The 16,751-nt window shown below is 40.1% G+C and overlaps 1 protein-coding gene across 1 annotated transcript in view; it reads right to left on the bottom strand.

The window, feature by feature from the left end:
* scrib (scribble planar cell polarity protein) overlaps positions 1-16,751 on the bottom strand; it is a 62,404-nt gene that overhangs the window by 8,860 nt on the left and 36,793 nt on the right. The window contains exons 3-22 of the mRNA XM_089591054.1: positions 14,669-14,747; positions 13,869-13,958; positions 13,414-13,534; positions 12,508-12,934; positions 12,144-12,422; positions 11,864-12,075; positions 9,789-9,899; positions 9,374-9,556; positions 8,089-8,325; positions 6,453-6,576; positions 5,344-5,496; positions 5,073-5,251; positions 4,441-4,566; positions 4,095-4,331; positions 3,064-4,002; positions 2,166-2,273; positions 1,904-2,083; positions 872-1,030; positions 401-793; positions 164-325 (exon numbers count right to left, since the gene is read on the bottom strand). Of these exons, the coding sequence (XP_089447180.1) occupies positions 164-325; positions 401-793; positions 872-1,030; positions 1,904-2,083; positions 2,166-2,273; positions 3,064-4,002; positions 4,095-4,331; positions 4,441-4,566; positions 5,073-5,251; positions 5,344-5,496; positions 6,453-6,576; positions 8,089-8,325; positions 9,374-9,556; positions 9,789-9,899; positions 11,864-12,075; positions 12,144-12,422; positions 12,508-12,934; positions 13,414-13,534; positions 13,869-13,958; positions 14,669-14,747 (4,499 nt within the window). The remainder of the gene's footprint in view (positions 1-163; positions 326-400; positions 794-871; positions 1,031-1,903; positions 2,084-2,165; positions 2,274-3,063; positions 4,003-4,094; positions 4,332-4,440; positions 4,567-5,072; positions 5,252-5,343; positions 5,497-6,452; positions 6,577-8,088; positions 8,326-9,373; positions 9,557-9,788; positions 9,900-11,863; positions 12,076-12,143; positions 12,423-12,507; positions 12,935-13,413; positions 13,535-13,868; positions 13,959-14,668; positions 14,748-16,751) is intronic.

Below are 16,751 nucleotides of genomic sequence, written 5' to 3'. Positions count from 1 at the left end.
AAATTACGTCATTAATAGAGTTTATTAGACGATGTTAAAACTACCGAGTTGATAGGGATTGCATTTCTGAGCAATGTGAGAGTATCATGCATGGATAATCGTGCTCATGAGATTACGATTAATCACTAATTCTACCTAATGTGAGAAATTCAAGAAAACTTACCGGAGGAGTCTGTGGGGCTAGGGTGTGTTTACTCATAACGATGGTCGTCGTTTTCAAATCTTTCGATCCACCTGGAGATTTCGGAGGTATGGGTGTGATGGAATCGATTGGACTGTTTGGTTTATTGACTAATGATTCTGCTGCCCTCACAACGTCCAGGACCTTGAAGAAAATCATTGCTTAGTAACGCTCACTTTATTGTTGAAATACAAAATTTTTGCAAAACTAAATAGTAACCTTTTCAGGAGTTGTTTTCTCTCTGTGCTCGAGTAGCGCTCGCTCTCGTTCCTCCTGCTCCCAAGCAACCAGTTCAGCTTTCATCTCTTGCTCCTGTCGCAAAGTTGCTGCTTCTTCGTCGTCTCGATCGAGACTAGATACACTTTGCGACAGAGACTTTGAATCGTCGACCGGTGCTGCGTCCTTTGACTCCTTTGATGATGTCTTCGATTCCCTCGATTCTTTAGACTCCCGACCCGAAATGGACAGAGCTTGCTCGATCTCGCTCTTATCGTAGCCTTTACACACGACGAGTACGATTGTGTTGCCGCAGCTCCTCAAAATATTCACGGCCTCCTGGTGAGTAGCACCCAACAGTGATGTGCCATTTACTTCCAATAACCGCATTCCGACCTACGGTAAATTACATTTTTTTTTATTATAAAAAATCATTTGTGGATGGATAAATGATGTGCACTTTGAAAACAGTACCTTTAATCTAGCGTCGCGTTTAGCTGCGCCGCCGGAATTAATTTTCGAAATAAAGACACCCTCGTCAGTGGCATCGAGAGGATTACCTCTTTGACCCTTCAAACCACCCTTGATATGCATACCCAATTTTTCTCCAGGCTCCTTGATTATTTTGAGTTCCTAAAAAAATTAATGTAACGTTGTAACTCGCTCCAACAATCGTACGTAAAGTAATAACATGAAAAATCGATATTTTTATATTAAAAACTCAATCTCACGAAAATAATTTCGTATATATTATTATAAATATGTTGTGTGCAAACTAAATATTGGAAGTGCAAGTCAATACAAGAAACTACATTTTATTAAATATATTTAACAACAAATAAAGACTGTGTGGTGCATTTGGAAGCAATTAAAAAGCGTCAGCAGTCAAAGTTTGAGGAAAGACGAGACAGTTCACGAGAGGGATTTTTTTACAGGGGTCTTACTTCTTCAGAGTACTTACTGTCACAGGGATGTACTCTATATCGACCAGCTTGTGAAATTAAATGGTACGCAGTTGCATTAGGTAATCGAGCCGTTTAAATACAAACAATAATCGATTAGTGATGAGAAACTTTAAAGATTTGTAGTAATTCTAAAATTATATTAAAAATAAAAAAAAAGTAACTACTAATGAGAACGCATTACTTTAGAATTTTAAAAGACTGTAGTGCTACTGCTATACCAACTTGAAAGATTCTATGCTTGTAGCAGAGAGGTAAATAATGGTATTTGTCTAGTCTAAATATTTTTCATAGAGAAAAGCGAGTTATTAACGAATCTCTAATAAAGCCACATGCAACTTGTGAAATATTTATGTATATGTATATATTTTTTTTTTCGATAAAGCAAACAAAGTTTTTGAGAAACTTTTCTTATTCGTGTAAATTTTGTTAATGCATCTGTGCTTTGCGTCAAGCTAGTTACAGACGAGCTGCAGAGTGATTAAATGCTTTAAAATCTCTACAAGAGTAATAATACACGATATAAATGTACAAAAATATATACCTGATAGTTTTCTGGCAATGGATCGTGCTGAACAGTTAAAACTATTTTATCTCCTGGTCGAAGTAATTCCATCACAGCCTCTTGGTGTGTTGCTTTGGTTATATCTGTTCCATTGACCTTTAATATTCTATCACCCATTCGCAGTTTGCCAGACTTGGCAGCTATTCCACCAGGTACCACCTACAATTCATACTTTCGTGAGTACGTACACGAGGAATAGTAAAGGGTTTTCAAAAATGAAGCGTAAGATTTGTTTTTTTACGTGAGATATAAAGATTCCTGGTTCCTTGGCTCCAAATGGCGTGCAAGAATGATCTGTGCCACCAATAATGCTAAAGCCGAGGGAGCCTTCCTTTATCAGAATAACATCCTAAACATCGATTATTGTAATTAATAAGTGCTCGATGGGAGTAAAAAAAACCAAGTGATAATACTGAATACATTTTGCATAAGAGACTCGTGTGACTCATGACTATCACGAGTCGAGAAATAACAATATTAATTAAGCAATTATCGAGAAAAACAATGGTGGCCAGTAAGGACAGGACACGGTGGTTGTGGACAAGTGGACAGATACACAGACATACATAGAGCTATTTACGGTTTGTTTTTGCATCTACAGTAAATAACAACAAAGACAACAACAATGAAAACGTTCCGCTACTCTTTTACAACTAATTAATATGTACAATTATTATTTGCTACAAGCGACAATTTGCAGTGATTGTAAAAAAAATTACCTTCCGAAACTCGCTTTAACGGCTTCATAACAAACATAATACGTAGAAAAATTATATAGTAGAGTGCTTTTGAAAGAGTGCGATAGAAGAAGCTTGTGAATTTTTCATATTTAATTATTGATGAGGATCGTTTGAAAATTCAAGTGGTCAATTTATCGTTGTTAAGAGTGCTCCCGTTCGAGTCGAACAAAAAAAAAAAACTTTATTTTTTACTATAAAAAGCTTACCAATAAGGTAAGAGTAAGAAAAATATTGTGGTATTTTCGACTTTTGGAGCACTTTTAACGCCTCGTTCCTCTGTTTGGAGAAAAAAAACGTATGTACAAAATAATGGAGGAAGCGATTTGCAGATGTGTGTTTTGTAATATGTATATAAGTTACGGAGAACCAACAAGGGCGGATGGGCAGGCGGGCACGTACCTCGATAATCAACGGCCTCTTAAGCTGGTTCTCGGTGACGCGCGTCACGACTGTCTCCGTGAGCGTGCTCTTTGTGATGGTTTCCGTAACTTTACCAATAGTCTCGGGCGCCGGTGGGAAATTAAGATCCCCGGGCAGGCCGTCCGGCTGCTTGATCGTCACGACGACGGTGGGCCCCTTTTGGGAGGAGTCTGGCGAGGGCGAGGAATTTGACGGGGGTCGGAGGAAGTGAGCGGGGATCATGGCCTGAAATTCCTCGTTGGTGATTGGCTTCGGTACCTGAATGTCCTCTTGATGATGCTGCTGCGCGTCCGGTGTTGCGGAACCCCTCGTCTTGTCTTCGACGACGGGCGTGGGCGTGGGGGTGGTCGTGGGCGTCGAAATCGGCGTCGGTCTCGTTGTCGTCGCGGAAGTCGTCATCGTCATCGCGCCACCGGCAGCTGTGGGAGACGGAGTCGGAGGTGGCTGCGACGTCGGTCTTTGTAGCGTGTGGTGCTGCTGCTGACTGATACTCTGTCTGGGCGCGGGCTGAGGATGGACGGTCGATGGTACCGGGCTCGTAGACTTTTTGGCCTCGTCGATGCCATTCATCTTGGCGACACCGTTGACAGGCGACGGGGCCACGGGGGGCTCGATTTTCTGGGATGCTGGGCTTTTGGAGGTGGGACTGGCGGAGAGTATTTTGTCGGCGTCGATGGAACGCCGGTAGCCGGCGTAACCAGGGCGATTGACCATGTAGCTGTTTGCGCTGTAGAGACCGGTGTAGGGCTTGGGCGTGCCGATGACGAAGGGAGATTTTTCAGAAGTCACGAGGTTCGCAGGATTCGACTGCGACAGGGGAACCTCGCGCTCAAACAACAATCTGACAAACCTGTCGTGTCCTGTCAGCAGAGTCACGGCCTGATCGTGTCGCGCATCCAACACTTCCACGCCATTGATCTGTATCAAATAAAATATAAATAATTGCGTTAATGTTCAATCGACACAATATTCCAGTAGCGTATATTTTTATAAAAAAAATCGAAACTCACAGAGACGACTTTGTCACCGACGCACAGCTTGCCATCCCTATGAGCAGCACCCCCTTCGGTGATCCTGGATATGTAAATAGCATCGCTGTTGGGCTTGAACATTGGTGAACCCTTGCCTCCAGCGATACTGAAGCCTAATCCATTTTGATCTCTGATCAGAGTCGTGTGAAGTAAAACGGGTACCAGAGGGTCGTCAGCACTTAGTTTGACACCCGTCAGTGGTTCCGGTATTTTTTTCTGCAAATGAAAAACAAGCGCGCGTAAGAACAAGCAGTTTGAGCAGCGAGAGCTGGCAGTATACGTATATTTGTGCTCTATGACTTATTGAATTGATATTATCAACAACCTTGGTCGTTTCATCGGTTTCGCCGTTCTCGAGATTATGGGAAAGCGTCGAGGATACGTAAGATGCCGCGCTGGGTGCTCGACTAATACTCATACTCGAGCTCATCGAGTCTTTTCTGAGTGACATCTGGATATTCAAACGTACATTATATCGTTAACGCCATCTCGACCAATGAATTTTTTAAAATAAATTACAGAAAAGCTTGATCTACGCTCGTTTACTTACTTCGTAACAACATGCGTTTTTAAATTAATCAAAAAGCGTTAGCAATTAAAATGATGCTCGTTACAAAATAACGTTCACTTTTTCTACACGTATAATCGGGCAATGATCGCATGACATATGACCTCGCCCAACACGTTTACACAAATTTGAAAGTCGTTAAAGAAATTAAATATCAAAACAACCAAACTACCACTACGCCTCGAACAAAATGACCTAGATAGTAATAACAATGATGATGAAGATGATAAAAACCACTAGTGTCGTATATCCATATGATGATATGTAAAGTAAAAGCGTTTCCAACCAATAGATGCAGCCTTAAAGTTCAAAACCAACAGAGTACGAGATACGAGACAGGACTACTACATGACGCAACGACGATGACGATGATGGTGTTATAGTCTTACCTGTTCCGACGGCGTCTTAACTTTTTTTTCCGTTTCCCTCTGAATGACCAAAACGAGCACTCGGCCGCACGCCTTCAGAATCTCAACGGCGTCGTAGTGATCGACATGCTCGACCGATATCCCGTTCACAGAGATCACCTTGTCGCCCATCCTCAAACCCGCCAGTTGTGAAGGTCCACCTGTTTGAAAAAAAAAAAAAAAAAAACCCCCATCATTGAATGCATGATTCATTGTACACACACGCGCGCGCAGAGAAAAAGTGGCTACCGACCTTCCGTCACCTTCGAGATGAAAATACCATCGTCGTCGCCCTTGAAAGGCGTCGAGCCGATACCCCCGGCTATCGACAAACCCAATCCCCCGGTTGTCCGCTCGATCGTGATCTCGTACTGCTCCTCGTACGGCTCCGTGTCCGTCAGCGTACCTGTTTCAACAAAAATTCCAACACGATTAATTACACTAGTTGCGCACAGTGTATTCCTCCATCAACGGGTTGTCGCGTATTCGGGGGGGATGGAAAAAAAATGGGTAAACTATCGGTAAACGTACTCATGGGCCGCCACCGCCGCGGTTTCGTCCTCTTGTCTTCATTTCTGACGTACACCCTCCAAACCTTCGGCATCTTTTTTTTTTTTTTTTTTTTTTTGCACGCACCTTACGTTTTTGGACGTATACTTGGGCGAATGATCGCCGACAGACTGCAGTGACTAACGATACATCGCAAAAAAAACAAAAAAAAAAAAAGAGAGAGAGAAGGGGCACCTACACGCGCATATGTTCCGTATCTTCAATGTTCGGGAGAATCTTGCCAAGGCGATAAAACGCGACGCCGAGAGATGTTATCTTATCGGCAAAGTATCTGTGCCCCCCCCCCTTCTTGTTTTGTCGCGCTTACCAGGTGATACGTATGTATTTCACACCGAAAAGCCTATATACGTACATGGTACGAGAGCGCGTTCCACTTTACACGCGTGTTGTTGCGCAAAATGTTAGTTAGGGACAAAAGGTAGACTATGGGTGTATTTTCGGGCGGACAATTATGGTTGATTTATAGGTACAATACAGCGAGTTTAGGTTTTTCTAGCCATGCAAGCGAGGGAGTTTGGAGGTTTCGATTGGTTTTTACTGTCGCGTTCGACGGTGCTTTTACGATCGGATAGTATGCGCTTGTGTGGACGTTGCGATGTTTTTTCTATTTTTTAAACACGTGTTTTATTGTATCGAAAACAAACGAAAAGTAGTGCGAGGACGAGAGAAAAACACAAAACGGGTATCTTTTTTTTTATTTTATTGTTTGCATTAATTTGACCGTTATGATATCGCGATTATTTTAATCGCTCGGTGAGAAATTTTTCGGAGGGAGAAGATAACAACACTTACTGTGGCCATCGACGATTTCAGTGTCGGAGTAAGTCGAGTAGGTGGTCGAACCTGGTGCCGTTCCTGGTGTCGGTGTGGGAGCCACCGAAGCTGGCGTTCCTTCTTCGTTCTTTTTCATCAACGCCTGTGAACAATTAAGGTAGCCTTTCGTCTACTTTTCTTCTTCCAGGTTTGTATAGTTTTTTTTTTTTTTTTTTTTTTTTTTTTTTTTTCATATAAATAAATTAATAATAATCGATCGATTATTTTTGGGTCATAAACCATTAGGCGTATCGGTATGCAACACGTCCAAAGTATGGCTAAAGTGATTTTCTAAATGGTCGAAACCACTTCCGATACGCTTAATGGATACGCCTCTGTATAAAGATGTATACGTTATTGTTTGTGATACATCGATGTCAAATAAAAGAAGATGAGACGGGGGAAAAAAAAGAAAAGAAAAACAAGTTGACACTACGAACTTGACATATATATCCAAGCTTTTTACTCGATTGAGCAAACCAAGTGTATCCATTTAGCTTTGCGCATCAGCAAAATTAAGCTATCGCGTCTACATACGAGTGACGCGTACAAAAAAAGTATACAATATTCGAGCCACCTGAATGTTTGTACATACACATAGACACACCTTCGATGACAACTTCGATGTACATGTTACGAAAGAAAAAAACAATAAACGAGTTAATTGACAAGTACACTTTGCGCTCAAGAAATACGTGGCATAAATTTTTTTTGTATACAATCATGTTACCATAGTTTTTGCGTAAAAAAAGCAAAGTTACATATATATATCTAAGTAGCTTAATGAAGCAGAAAATCGATTCATGCTTACAGATGAAAAAAAAAAAATATGGTGTTATAATCCAAGCCAAACAATTTTGTCTAAAGCTATTATAATAATTAGACATCGCTATAAAAATCGCATGCTGCTTTGTGTTTTGCCTACTACTTTTATTCATGTACAAATTCATTTTAGCTGCAAGTATTAAACAGATTTAGGAGATGTTTTCATATGATGTTAGGACTACCACGCACATAAAAGCTGAGATAAAATAGATTGTTTCTCTCGACGAGTTAAATAACGAAATACGAAAAAAAAAAAAAAAAAAAAAAAAAAAATGAGAAACAATTGATAAAAGTGTTGGAAACTTTGTTTTTAAACAAAATATGATGCATGTCATGTTAGATTGTTTAATAACATATGCGTTGAAAAATACATGATAACCACATGCAAGCTACAAATTCAATTCGAAAAATTAGTAATACGAAAAAAAAAAAAAAAAAATTGTTTCCAGATCTACACTCACAACAACAACAACAAGAATAAAAAAATAAAAACAACAAGACCATGAACGCGAAGAAGCCAGCAGCGCAGCGAGCTCTGATCAGTCCCACATTGCAAAAAGTTTGTCGCACAAGCTGAGCCATACAATTTATGAATCTCTTGGGCAAAAAAGTTTGTCAGCGCATACATAACAGAGCAAAACAAGAAGTAGAAGAGTATACAAGTAGAAGAAGGAGATTTGAGCCCCAGGTCGCTCGAGCGAGTATTTATGTATTAACGGGAGGAGGATGAGGAGGAGGAAGATTATAGATGGGGAGAGGGTTGTTGTGGTGACGACGGACGGCAGCTAACCTGGGCGATGATGGAGGCAACCTTATCCTTGTCGAGGTTGGTGTGTACACGTTTGTTTTTCAGGTGGTGCGGCGTATCGCGTCGATGAAGCCGGTTCGTCTTGCCGGACTCGCCGTGCGCCTCGGCGACATCCGCGTCCAGTGCGAAATCGACGTGTCGCTCCCCCTCCTCGTCCTCATAATCCTCATCATCATCATCATCATCCACATCATCCTCCTCGTCCTCATCCTCTTCCTCCTCATCATCACCATCGCCATTATTATCATCATCATCATCGCTACTACGTATAGATCTAATCCGAGCAATGTACCCTCTACGAACCCCCTTCATCTTCTATACAATGTAGTTCCAACCTTGCTTTTTTTTTTTTTTTTTTTTTTTTACAGCTTATTCACGCAGGATTATCTTATTTTTCGTAGTATCCAACTCTACTGTTCTCTTTTTTTCTTTTCTATTTACATATACCGAGGTCTTTTTTGGCTCAGTTTTGTTTCATCCTTCAAGGAGTTGGATTTTTTAAATCGCTTGTTAATACTGTCAGGCCAGGATAGACGTGTCGCTCAGGCGTTATTCAAAGCGGCTCTCAAACATGGGCATCTTTTCTTACTTTAAACTTTTCTTTTCTTTCTCTTTTTTCACTTACGTTAGGCATTTGTTCGATAATGTAAAATAATATCGCACAATTACATGCTCCTCAAAAGAATTCGTTTCATGTTTATCGACCTAGTAACGCAGGTCAAGGCTTTTCGTAATATCTCCTTTGTTTGCTGTTCGCATGGGCTTGTAAAATGATGGTAAACTCTGAATATTTTTACGCATGAAAACCCATCGCGATGAGCAACCATGTGGTTTTATAAAAAGAAAAAGTTTACCGTGCCTCCTTTTCCATGCCAAGCAAATTAAGATTATTTTTACAACATTTTTAATGGTGAATTGGGTTAATTTGACCATAACTTTTTACGCACCAGTGCTGATGGATATATATATATACGTGTATACGAAAGCAGGAATTGCTATACTTTAAAGTAAGGATGTCGGTGCCCATGTTTGAAGGAAACAAAGTACTTTGCTTGAAAATTGCGTTGTGAGCGGGAGGAAAATTGTTTTTTTTTTTTTTAGTATAACTAGCCAACGAAGCAGCCGCGATTTTGCGAGTAGGGATGGAAAAAAAAAAAAAAAAAAAAAAAAAAGAAAAGTTGGAAAACATAGGAAAACAGGTAAGATATAACCCGCTCGACTATAAATCAAGTGCATGTACATGCGAACGAGGGAGTAGAATACTTACACCGATGGCCTCCGGCTTCGTGGCGATCGAGGCTGCGGCAGTAGCAGCAGCAGCGGCAGGTACGCCACTACCGTTCTGGGCTTCCGGGGCCTGATTCTGCATGGCTTCGGTCTCCCCACTGTCGGCCACCTGTGTCGCGTCACTCGACTCCAACTTATCCAAGCCAAAGGTCTGCGACACGTCCTGCGGTTAAACATCATTTTTGAGTAATTTTCGGCCATCGATACACCACGACGTATCATCACTGTTTTTTTTTTTTTTTTTTTTTTTTTTGATAAATGTGTAATTTTTTTTCTATGTATGAATACAGATGTATGTTGGATGGACAATGAATACATATTATCTATATAGGTGGTGTATGTATACTTATGTATGGATTTGCACAATATCGAACAGCAAATATTGAGATACTGACCTGCTCGTCCGCCGAAGTAGAACGACTGTCGTTCTTTCCCTTGCTAAATAACTTGTGAGCCTTAGCTTTGAGCTCTTTCGGATGAGGAGTGTTCTGTCTCACGAACGGAGTCTGTGGGAAACATCACGTTTTCTCTTATATTTACGCATGCCAGATTTTCACTATTCATTTCTCACTTTTTTTTCTATTTTTTTCTATTTTTTTTTTTTTTTTTGTTTTTGTTTGTTTTTTTTTTTTTGTTTATTACTTGCCAAAAGAGAGAAAGAGTAAATGCAGAAGACAAAGATAGGGAAAAACAGAGTATCGTGAAGAATATGGTTGCTGTGACGAAATGCTTGATTATTTATTATTGGAAGGTGTTAGTGGAAGAAAGAAAATATATTAATAATCAGATATAATATACATGTATATTTTTTTTTTTTTTTCTTTTTCGAAATTCGTGTTCAGAGGTGTATTTGACAATAGTTGGTGTGATTGTGCTGAATATAAAATATAAAGGGATCAAGTATTAGTAGTTTTAGTATTAGTATATATTAGTAACGTGCTAAATAATTATCTATGTGTATATATGCAATATACACACATAATCATGCAAGTATCTCTATGCACACGCACACTAAAGTATAATGATAAATAATAATAATAATGTACCTAATATATCGACTAAGATATGATATATATAAAAACGTCTCTTACTACTATAATATAACATAGGAGCATATCGTATCGTCAGTGCATTACCGCATAACAACTATATGAACATAAAGAAATTATAAATGTAGATCACACTAGATACCTTTTGACCTTTAATTGCTCACATGGTACCTCCGAGGCACCAAGAGAAGAGAAACCGAAACTTAACCTGAAAAATCATTATTCTATTCTAATTGTCTTGTTTAATAATATCAATTTCTGCATCATTGTTGTATTGTTATTGTTATTTTGATTTTTTTTTTTTTTTTCGTGTTAATTTTCAATCAACATATCGTGCAGTTTAACATTTTTTTGTTCTATTTGTTTTTTACAAACAAATAAATGGATAAAATAAATAAACAAATAAAATGATACAAACTGATAAAACGTTTCCTACGTATACAAGAGAAGAACATTCAACTGGATGTTATGAGTGTTATCAATCAAGTAAAGTTGTCACGCAGCCATATTAATAAATATTGGTAAAAGCTAACACCATAAAAAACGGCTCAGGGTAAAAAAAAAAAAAAAGAAAGCACCCGTGTGCACTAAACGACGAAAAATTTTACAAAAAATTATTTTTAGCAACACATCGAGTAACTTCAGTATTGCAATGAAGATACGATACACAAAAAAAGAGTACTCTCGCACACCCTCGTATTATAGCCACTGTTAGACAGCTAAAGTGTAAAAAAGTGTTATGAAAAAAAAAATGCACGATATTCAATATATATAGACAATAGTAATACAAAAAAAAATATATATATATAGAGTATTCATAAAAATATATAATATAAATAGACAAGACAAAAAAAATATGCACGCGCGCTCTCGTGTGCGAGTACACAAGTACTTAGTACACAGCGTGGCAGTGTCAGCAGCGAGTGCACGTCGGCATCGTCATCTTCATCATGTTGATCGAGCGCTATACAATATACGTACTATAAAAGAGGCACTACTCAAATGTGTATGTGTGTTGATGGATAAAAGAAAAAGAAAAAAAAATAATTACGCTAAATTCGTAAACGTAACGACGTGTAAACATGGAAAAGAAAAAAAAAGAAAGAAAAACGTGTGTATCGTGTGTGAGTAGCAAAGATTGAAAAAAAAAAAAAAAAAATGGAAAAAAGAAAAAGTTGTTAAAAATATTAGTAGACAGAGTGTTGGTGCGCGAGTGAGCCGTAAGAGTCGGCGCGTCGCATGCATGAAAAACTAGCAGTGGCCCGGCGCACCAGACAACCGAGACAATCATTGATCATCGCAAGTGTGAAAAAAGCGCTCCGCGGACGGCAACGACCGCAACAAGATTGTCGGCGCGGTCTGTCGTTGTCCGCCTCCTCGGGCAGCATCCTCCCCGGTAGTAGGAGGAAGGGCGAGCTCACCTCCTTGTCGGCCTCGGGCGGCTCGTCCGAGAACTTGACGCTGTGGGTCCTCGACTGCTCCCTCTCCGACCAGCCCTCCTCGTCGCTGCTCTCGTTGGCCCCGAGTTCCCGCATCTCCCCGCCGTTACCCGGACTCGCTGCGCCCGACGACGTCGCCCCGTTGTTGTTGTTGTGGTTCCGCATGCCCATCATCATGCCCAGCCTCGAGCTCTCTGCAAAAAAAAACACCCACGTTACGCGTACTGCACAACCAGCGGCGACAAACACCACCTCGACTCACCGTCATTGTGGTACTCGAGCTGGGGCAGGAGGAAACAAGTGAGGACCTCCTGGCCGGTCTCCTCGTCCACCTCCGTCTGGAAGGTGAGCATCGGTTGGGCCTGGTTCTCGCTCAGCCAGACTGCCTTGAGGTTCAGGTTGACCAGGGAGTACGGCAGGTATTGCAGCCGGTTGCCCGACACGTCGAGCACGTGTAGATCCGTGCACTGGCCGACCTCGCCCGGCAGGTAGCGCAGCTTGTTGTCCCGCAGCGACAGCACACCGAGCCTTTTCAGGTTGCCTGCGACAGATGAAACGACGCGTTGGTCACTGCTTGGAGGAGAAATGATTCTATTGTCACTTATTTGGGGGCGGGGGTTTAGTACCGATTTCCGTGGGCAGGGACTGGAGGCTGTTCCGGTCGACGTTGAGATTGTTGAGGTTGACGAGGTTGCCTATCGTGACGGGGAGCTCGAGCAAAAAGTTCTCGGTGAGTATGAGCTCCTGGAGACTGACGCAGTTGCCGACGTTGGCGTTGAGCGAGGACAAGCGGTTCTGGTCGATCTTGAGTATGGTGAGGTTCGTGAGCTCGCCCAGGCCATCGGGTAGCTTCTCGATGACGTTTTGGGACAGGTGGAGGTCGGTCAGGGACTCGAGGCCGCCAATCTCCTCAGGCAGGCTCTCCAGCCGGTTCTCCGACACGTCCAGGCACACGAGGGTCTTCAGCTGCCCGATTTCCGGGGGCAGGTGCTGCAACTGGTTGTGATCCAACCAGAGCTCCTGCAACGCCGGAAGCTTCCCTATGTGCGACGGCTGTGGGCCAAACATTTCATGGATATGTCGATCATTTTTTTTTTTTTTTTTCTCTTTACCCACTCAAGAGATGTACTTGTGTATATTATGTGTGTGAATGATTAGGGCTTTTGTTAATTACTCCAGGGCGAAGTATAATCGTCGTTTACGGTTGAAATGTTCAACGACGAGTTGATGTATTATTATAAACCTACATGGGCGGCTTCTCTTGATGTAAATAAAGTGCTTGACGATGAGTACGAGAAAGAAAACATGTCAAGTCATCCCATCAAGAGCTAGTATAAGCATTGCAACTCTCAACTGGACTCTCATTTATCTTCTCGGTCCGAGTTACAGTAGAGAGTACGATCGAGTGGTGTAATGGGTACACGTGTATGTTTATAATTAAATAATATAGATGGTGCAAAGGAGCATGACGTTTGTGACGATGATTGGTAAAAGTACATATTGTGTGTGGTCGAAGCGAGCGGAAAAATTACCAATTCCTCGATGTCGTTGTCGCCAAGGTCTAGCCTTTCCAACTTTTTGAGCTGCGAGAGGCTCTCGGGTAATGACTTGAGCAAGTTTTCCCGGAGCTCCAGCGACTGTAGTGCTTCGAGACTGCAATATAAGAAGAGCCTTATACATACGTGTACATTTTTTTCCCGTTTTTTACACGCAGACCCGATGATGATCAAAGATCTTCAAAATACAGTTTTTTGTTTCTTATTTAACGGTCCTTAGAACTTTTCGTTATCACTAGGAGCTATCACCACGATGTTATCGCTACACTTGAAAAGAAGTTAAAGTGCCAGAACGAGCATCTTAACTTTGGATTTTTCTTTAAATTGATGGGATAAAGATTAATCCGAGATAAGAACATAATATATTACATAAGATGTATGAATAATCACATAAACGTATAGAGATAAAGAAGAAATAATGAAAGACTCACCCTCCGAAATTTGGCGGTAGCTGCGAGAGGGACATGTCGTTGAGGCCAAGGACTGTCAAGTTCCTCAGCTCGACGAAGCCGGAAGGAAGCCTGGAAGGAGGTAAACCCACTTTTTTTTATAGCTCACCTTCAACTTTTCAGCAGCCTTTCGTCGTTCGCCCCCCCCCCTCCAAGCTATACATTTTGCATTTTAATGAGATGCCACTCCCAAATAGACTTTTCTCTCTTACCTCTTTTTTTCTTTTCTTTTTTTTTTATAAAAACTTTGTTGAAGATAAAATGATCTGTCTACAGTGGAAAACTTACTAATGACTATGTGTCACGTGAAACAGGCCACAAGCTCCACCTTTTTCAAATTTTTTTTTTTTTTTATAAATAAAGAACGAGAGCACTCGAGTGGATTCAGGTTCTCAGTAGTCGCTGTTTTGTCGAGAATTACGAAATAATGAAAATGTACGACGATATTATTGTTGGCCACTTTAATTTATACTCTTTTACTTCAAACATAAGTAAAAAAGTCATATGAATTTAATAGACAAATATACAATATTCGATGCAAAAGGTCAGTGCTTCACTGATTCCACTGTAAAAGGACCAGAATCGCAGTTAACCAGTTAAAAAAATAAAATATAATTCCAACAATACAACCCTAATCTGAAAATGGTAAATATACGTACGAAGAAGTTTATCGGGCAAACTAATCCTTACCAAGACCGAAATTGATTATTTCAACAAAAAAGTAGTCATGTCATGAAAAAAAAAAAAAGATAAAGCAATGAAGAAAAAATATCGAAAATTACCTTGGTATGGGATTACTGCTGAAATCGGCGATCTGCAGCGAGCGTAGGTTTTTGATGTTCTCCGGTATCTCTGGTATGTCTGTAACAGAGAAAACAAAACATCCACGTCAATCAGGGCCAATTGACGCAATTGCCGGCCATGCCGGGGTGAGTGTATACGTTTAACGGCAACGTTGCTACGCTTGTATTATTCTCGGCACGCGGCCACACGAAAGAAACTAAACGGACACCTGTTCCGAGCTACACCATCAGGAACGCCGGGCTTCCTACCAAGTACTAACAGCTCGTGGTGGCACACATACGTTACGACACGGATGAAAAATAATTATTTTTGTTGCAACCATTTCATACAAGTAATAAAATTTCTACTCCTTACACCTAACACATTCTTATAAAATTAGAAAAAAATCATAGCGCTTTTTCTTCCTGGTACTATAACTGTACTGCCGTTGCATTTTTTTCGAATTCCTTTTTTTCATTTTATATTTGTGAACGGTCAATTAAATGTGTACAAATACCAAATAGGCACATATACACGATGAGTTCTTGAAGACACCATACAGGCTATATATATTGTACGACAAAAATGTATTTTTCGTGCTATTCCAAAAATACTTCCAGATGTTTTATTAGTTTTGAACGTACCATTTTATTATAAATTTAAAGCGTGTGTGGACTAAAAAAATGTATGATCTGTATGGAGGTAAAATATTTCTAGTACGAGAGGATCGATGACTTCGGGCGCGACTATGAGTCGCCTCACGAAAATAGTGGCTGACCTCGGACTTATCACCTCGTGGCATGAAATAGTTGATTAAAAAAAAAAAAAAAAAAAAAAAAAAAAATGATATAATGTCCAGAGGTGGTGATGAAAAATCCAATTAAATGTAATTAAATTGTATAACACAGTGGAATGCGGACACAAATAAAAATGATCAACAGCACAGGTATACGTGTGAAGCACGAGAAACAGAAAACGAGTCTCTAATTGTGTAACGAAAAATACTTATTTTTTTCTCGTGATATCACAATCAAACAAAAGGAGGTAAAAGAGATGCTACGTCTATATAAGTATAGAGAAAACTTTGAGCGCAAACTCTTACACCCGTGTAACGATCAATTTAAATAAATGCGCATAACCACACGCGAGAAACACCTCGCCGCCACATGTACATGGACGTATCAAGCAGCGCGTGAGTCAGAGTTGGAGAGCGGGAGTTGGCTACTACAGGCGGAGGCCTCACTTCCTTCATTTTATTCATCGGATGAAAATGCCAATTTGCCACATTCCGATGTACCCACGTGTATATACACTGCTATGTGTAGAAGTAGCAGCTATGTACTGATTCGCGCGTGAAACAAGCGGATATAAAATCAACAGTGTACAATCACGTAGATACAAATACTCAAAAGTGACAAGTAAATCTGTTAAAATCATTGTTTTGAATTTTAAGTATATTTTGCCGACAAAAAACAATCTAAATTTTTTTTTTAATTTCCACAGACGTGCTTTTTTAGTAACCAAAAGTGGAGCAATATTCATTAAGAAAAAAACTAGTAAATGGCAATCATTTAACCAATTTAGATTAGTTTTTAGTATACTTCAAACGACCAATGCCATAAGAAAATTAATATACCAATATGGTTGAAACTGATATGGTTTATTTTCAACTATTTTTGTATAGCCATGAAACTAATTTCGAGTAATTTTTCGTGTGCGTGCATTTGTGCTTCAACTTAACATTTCACGTATTGTATGGAACTTGCATAGGTTGTTTTTTCAATTAAAAAATATTTTCTTACTTCGTAAACCTCCAAGTGATAGATCGATTGGTATAATATATAAATTTATAAACAGGTTGAAATAAAAAGCAGGGATTTTACAGTGCAAGGACTGAATATTTTGTGCACGGCACGTCCCTATAATCAATTATACTAAATTAAATATAACTATTTATTCCATTCGTGCGTTAAATTATATTAATATACCAACAGCCTTTTTGTTAGCCAATACTCCCCCCCCCAACACGGGCTATGGTAACAATTAACAAGAAGGTTTTCGCGTGTCAACGATATTCATGAA

The sequence above is a fragment of the Copidosoma floridanum genome, unplaced genomic scaffold, assembly GCF_036245765.1.
Source record: "Copidosoma floridanum isolate Cflo_tuat_1 unplaced genomic scaffold, Cflo_Japanese_pri ptg000013l, whole genome shotgun sequence".
Lineage (NCBI taxonomy): Eukaryota > Metazoa > Arthropoda > Insecta > Hymenoptera > Encyrtidae > Copidosoma > Copidosoma floridanum.
Note: the sequence above shows the minus strand (reverse complement) of the source record. Positions and strands in the feature narration are given on the sequence as shown.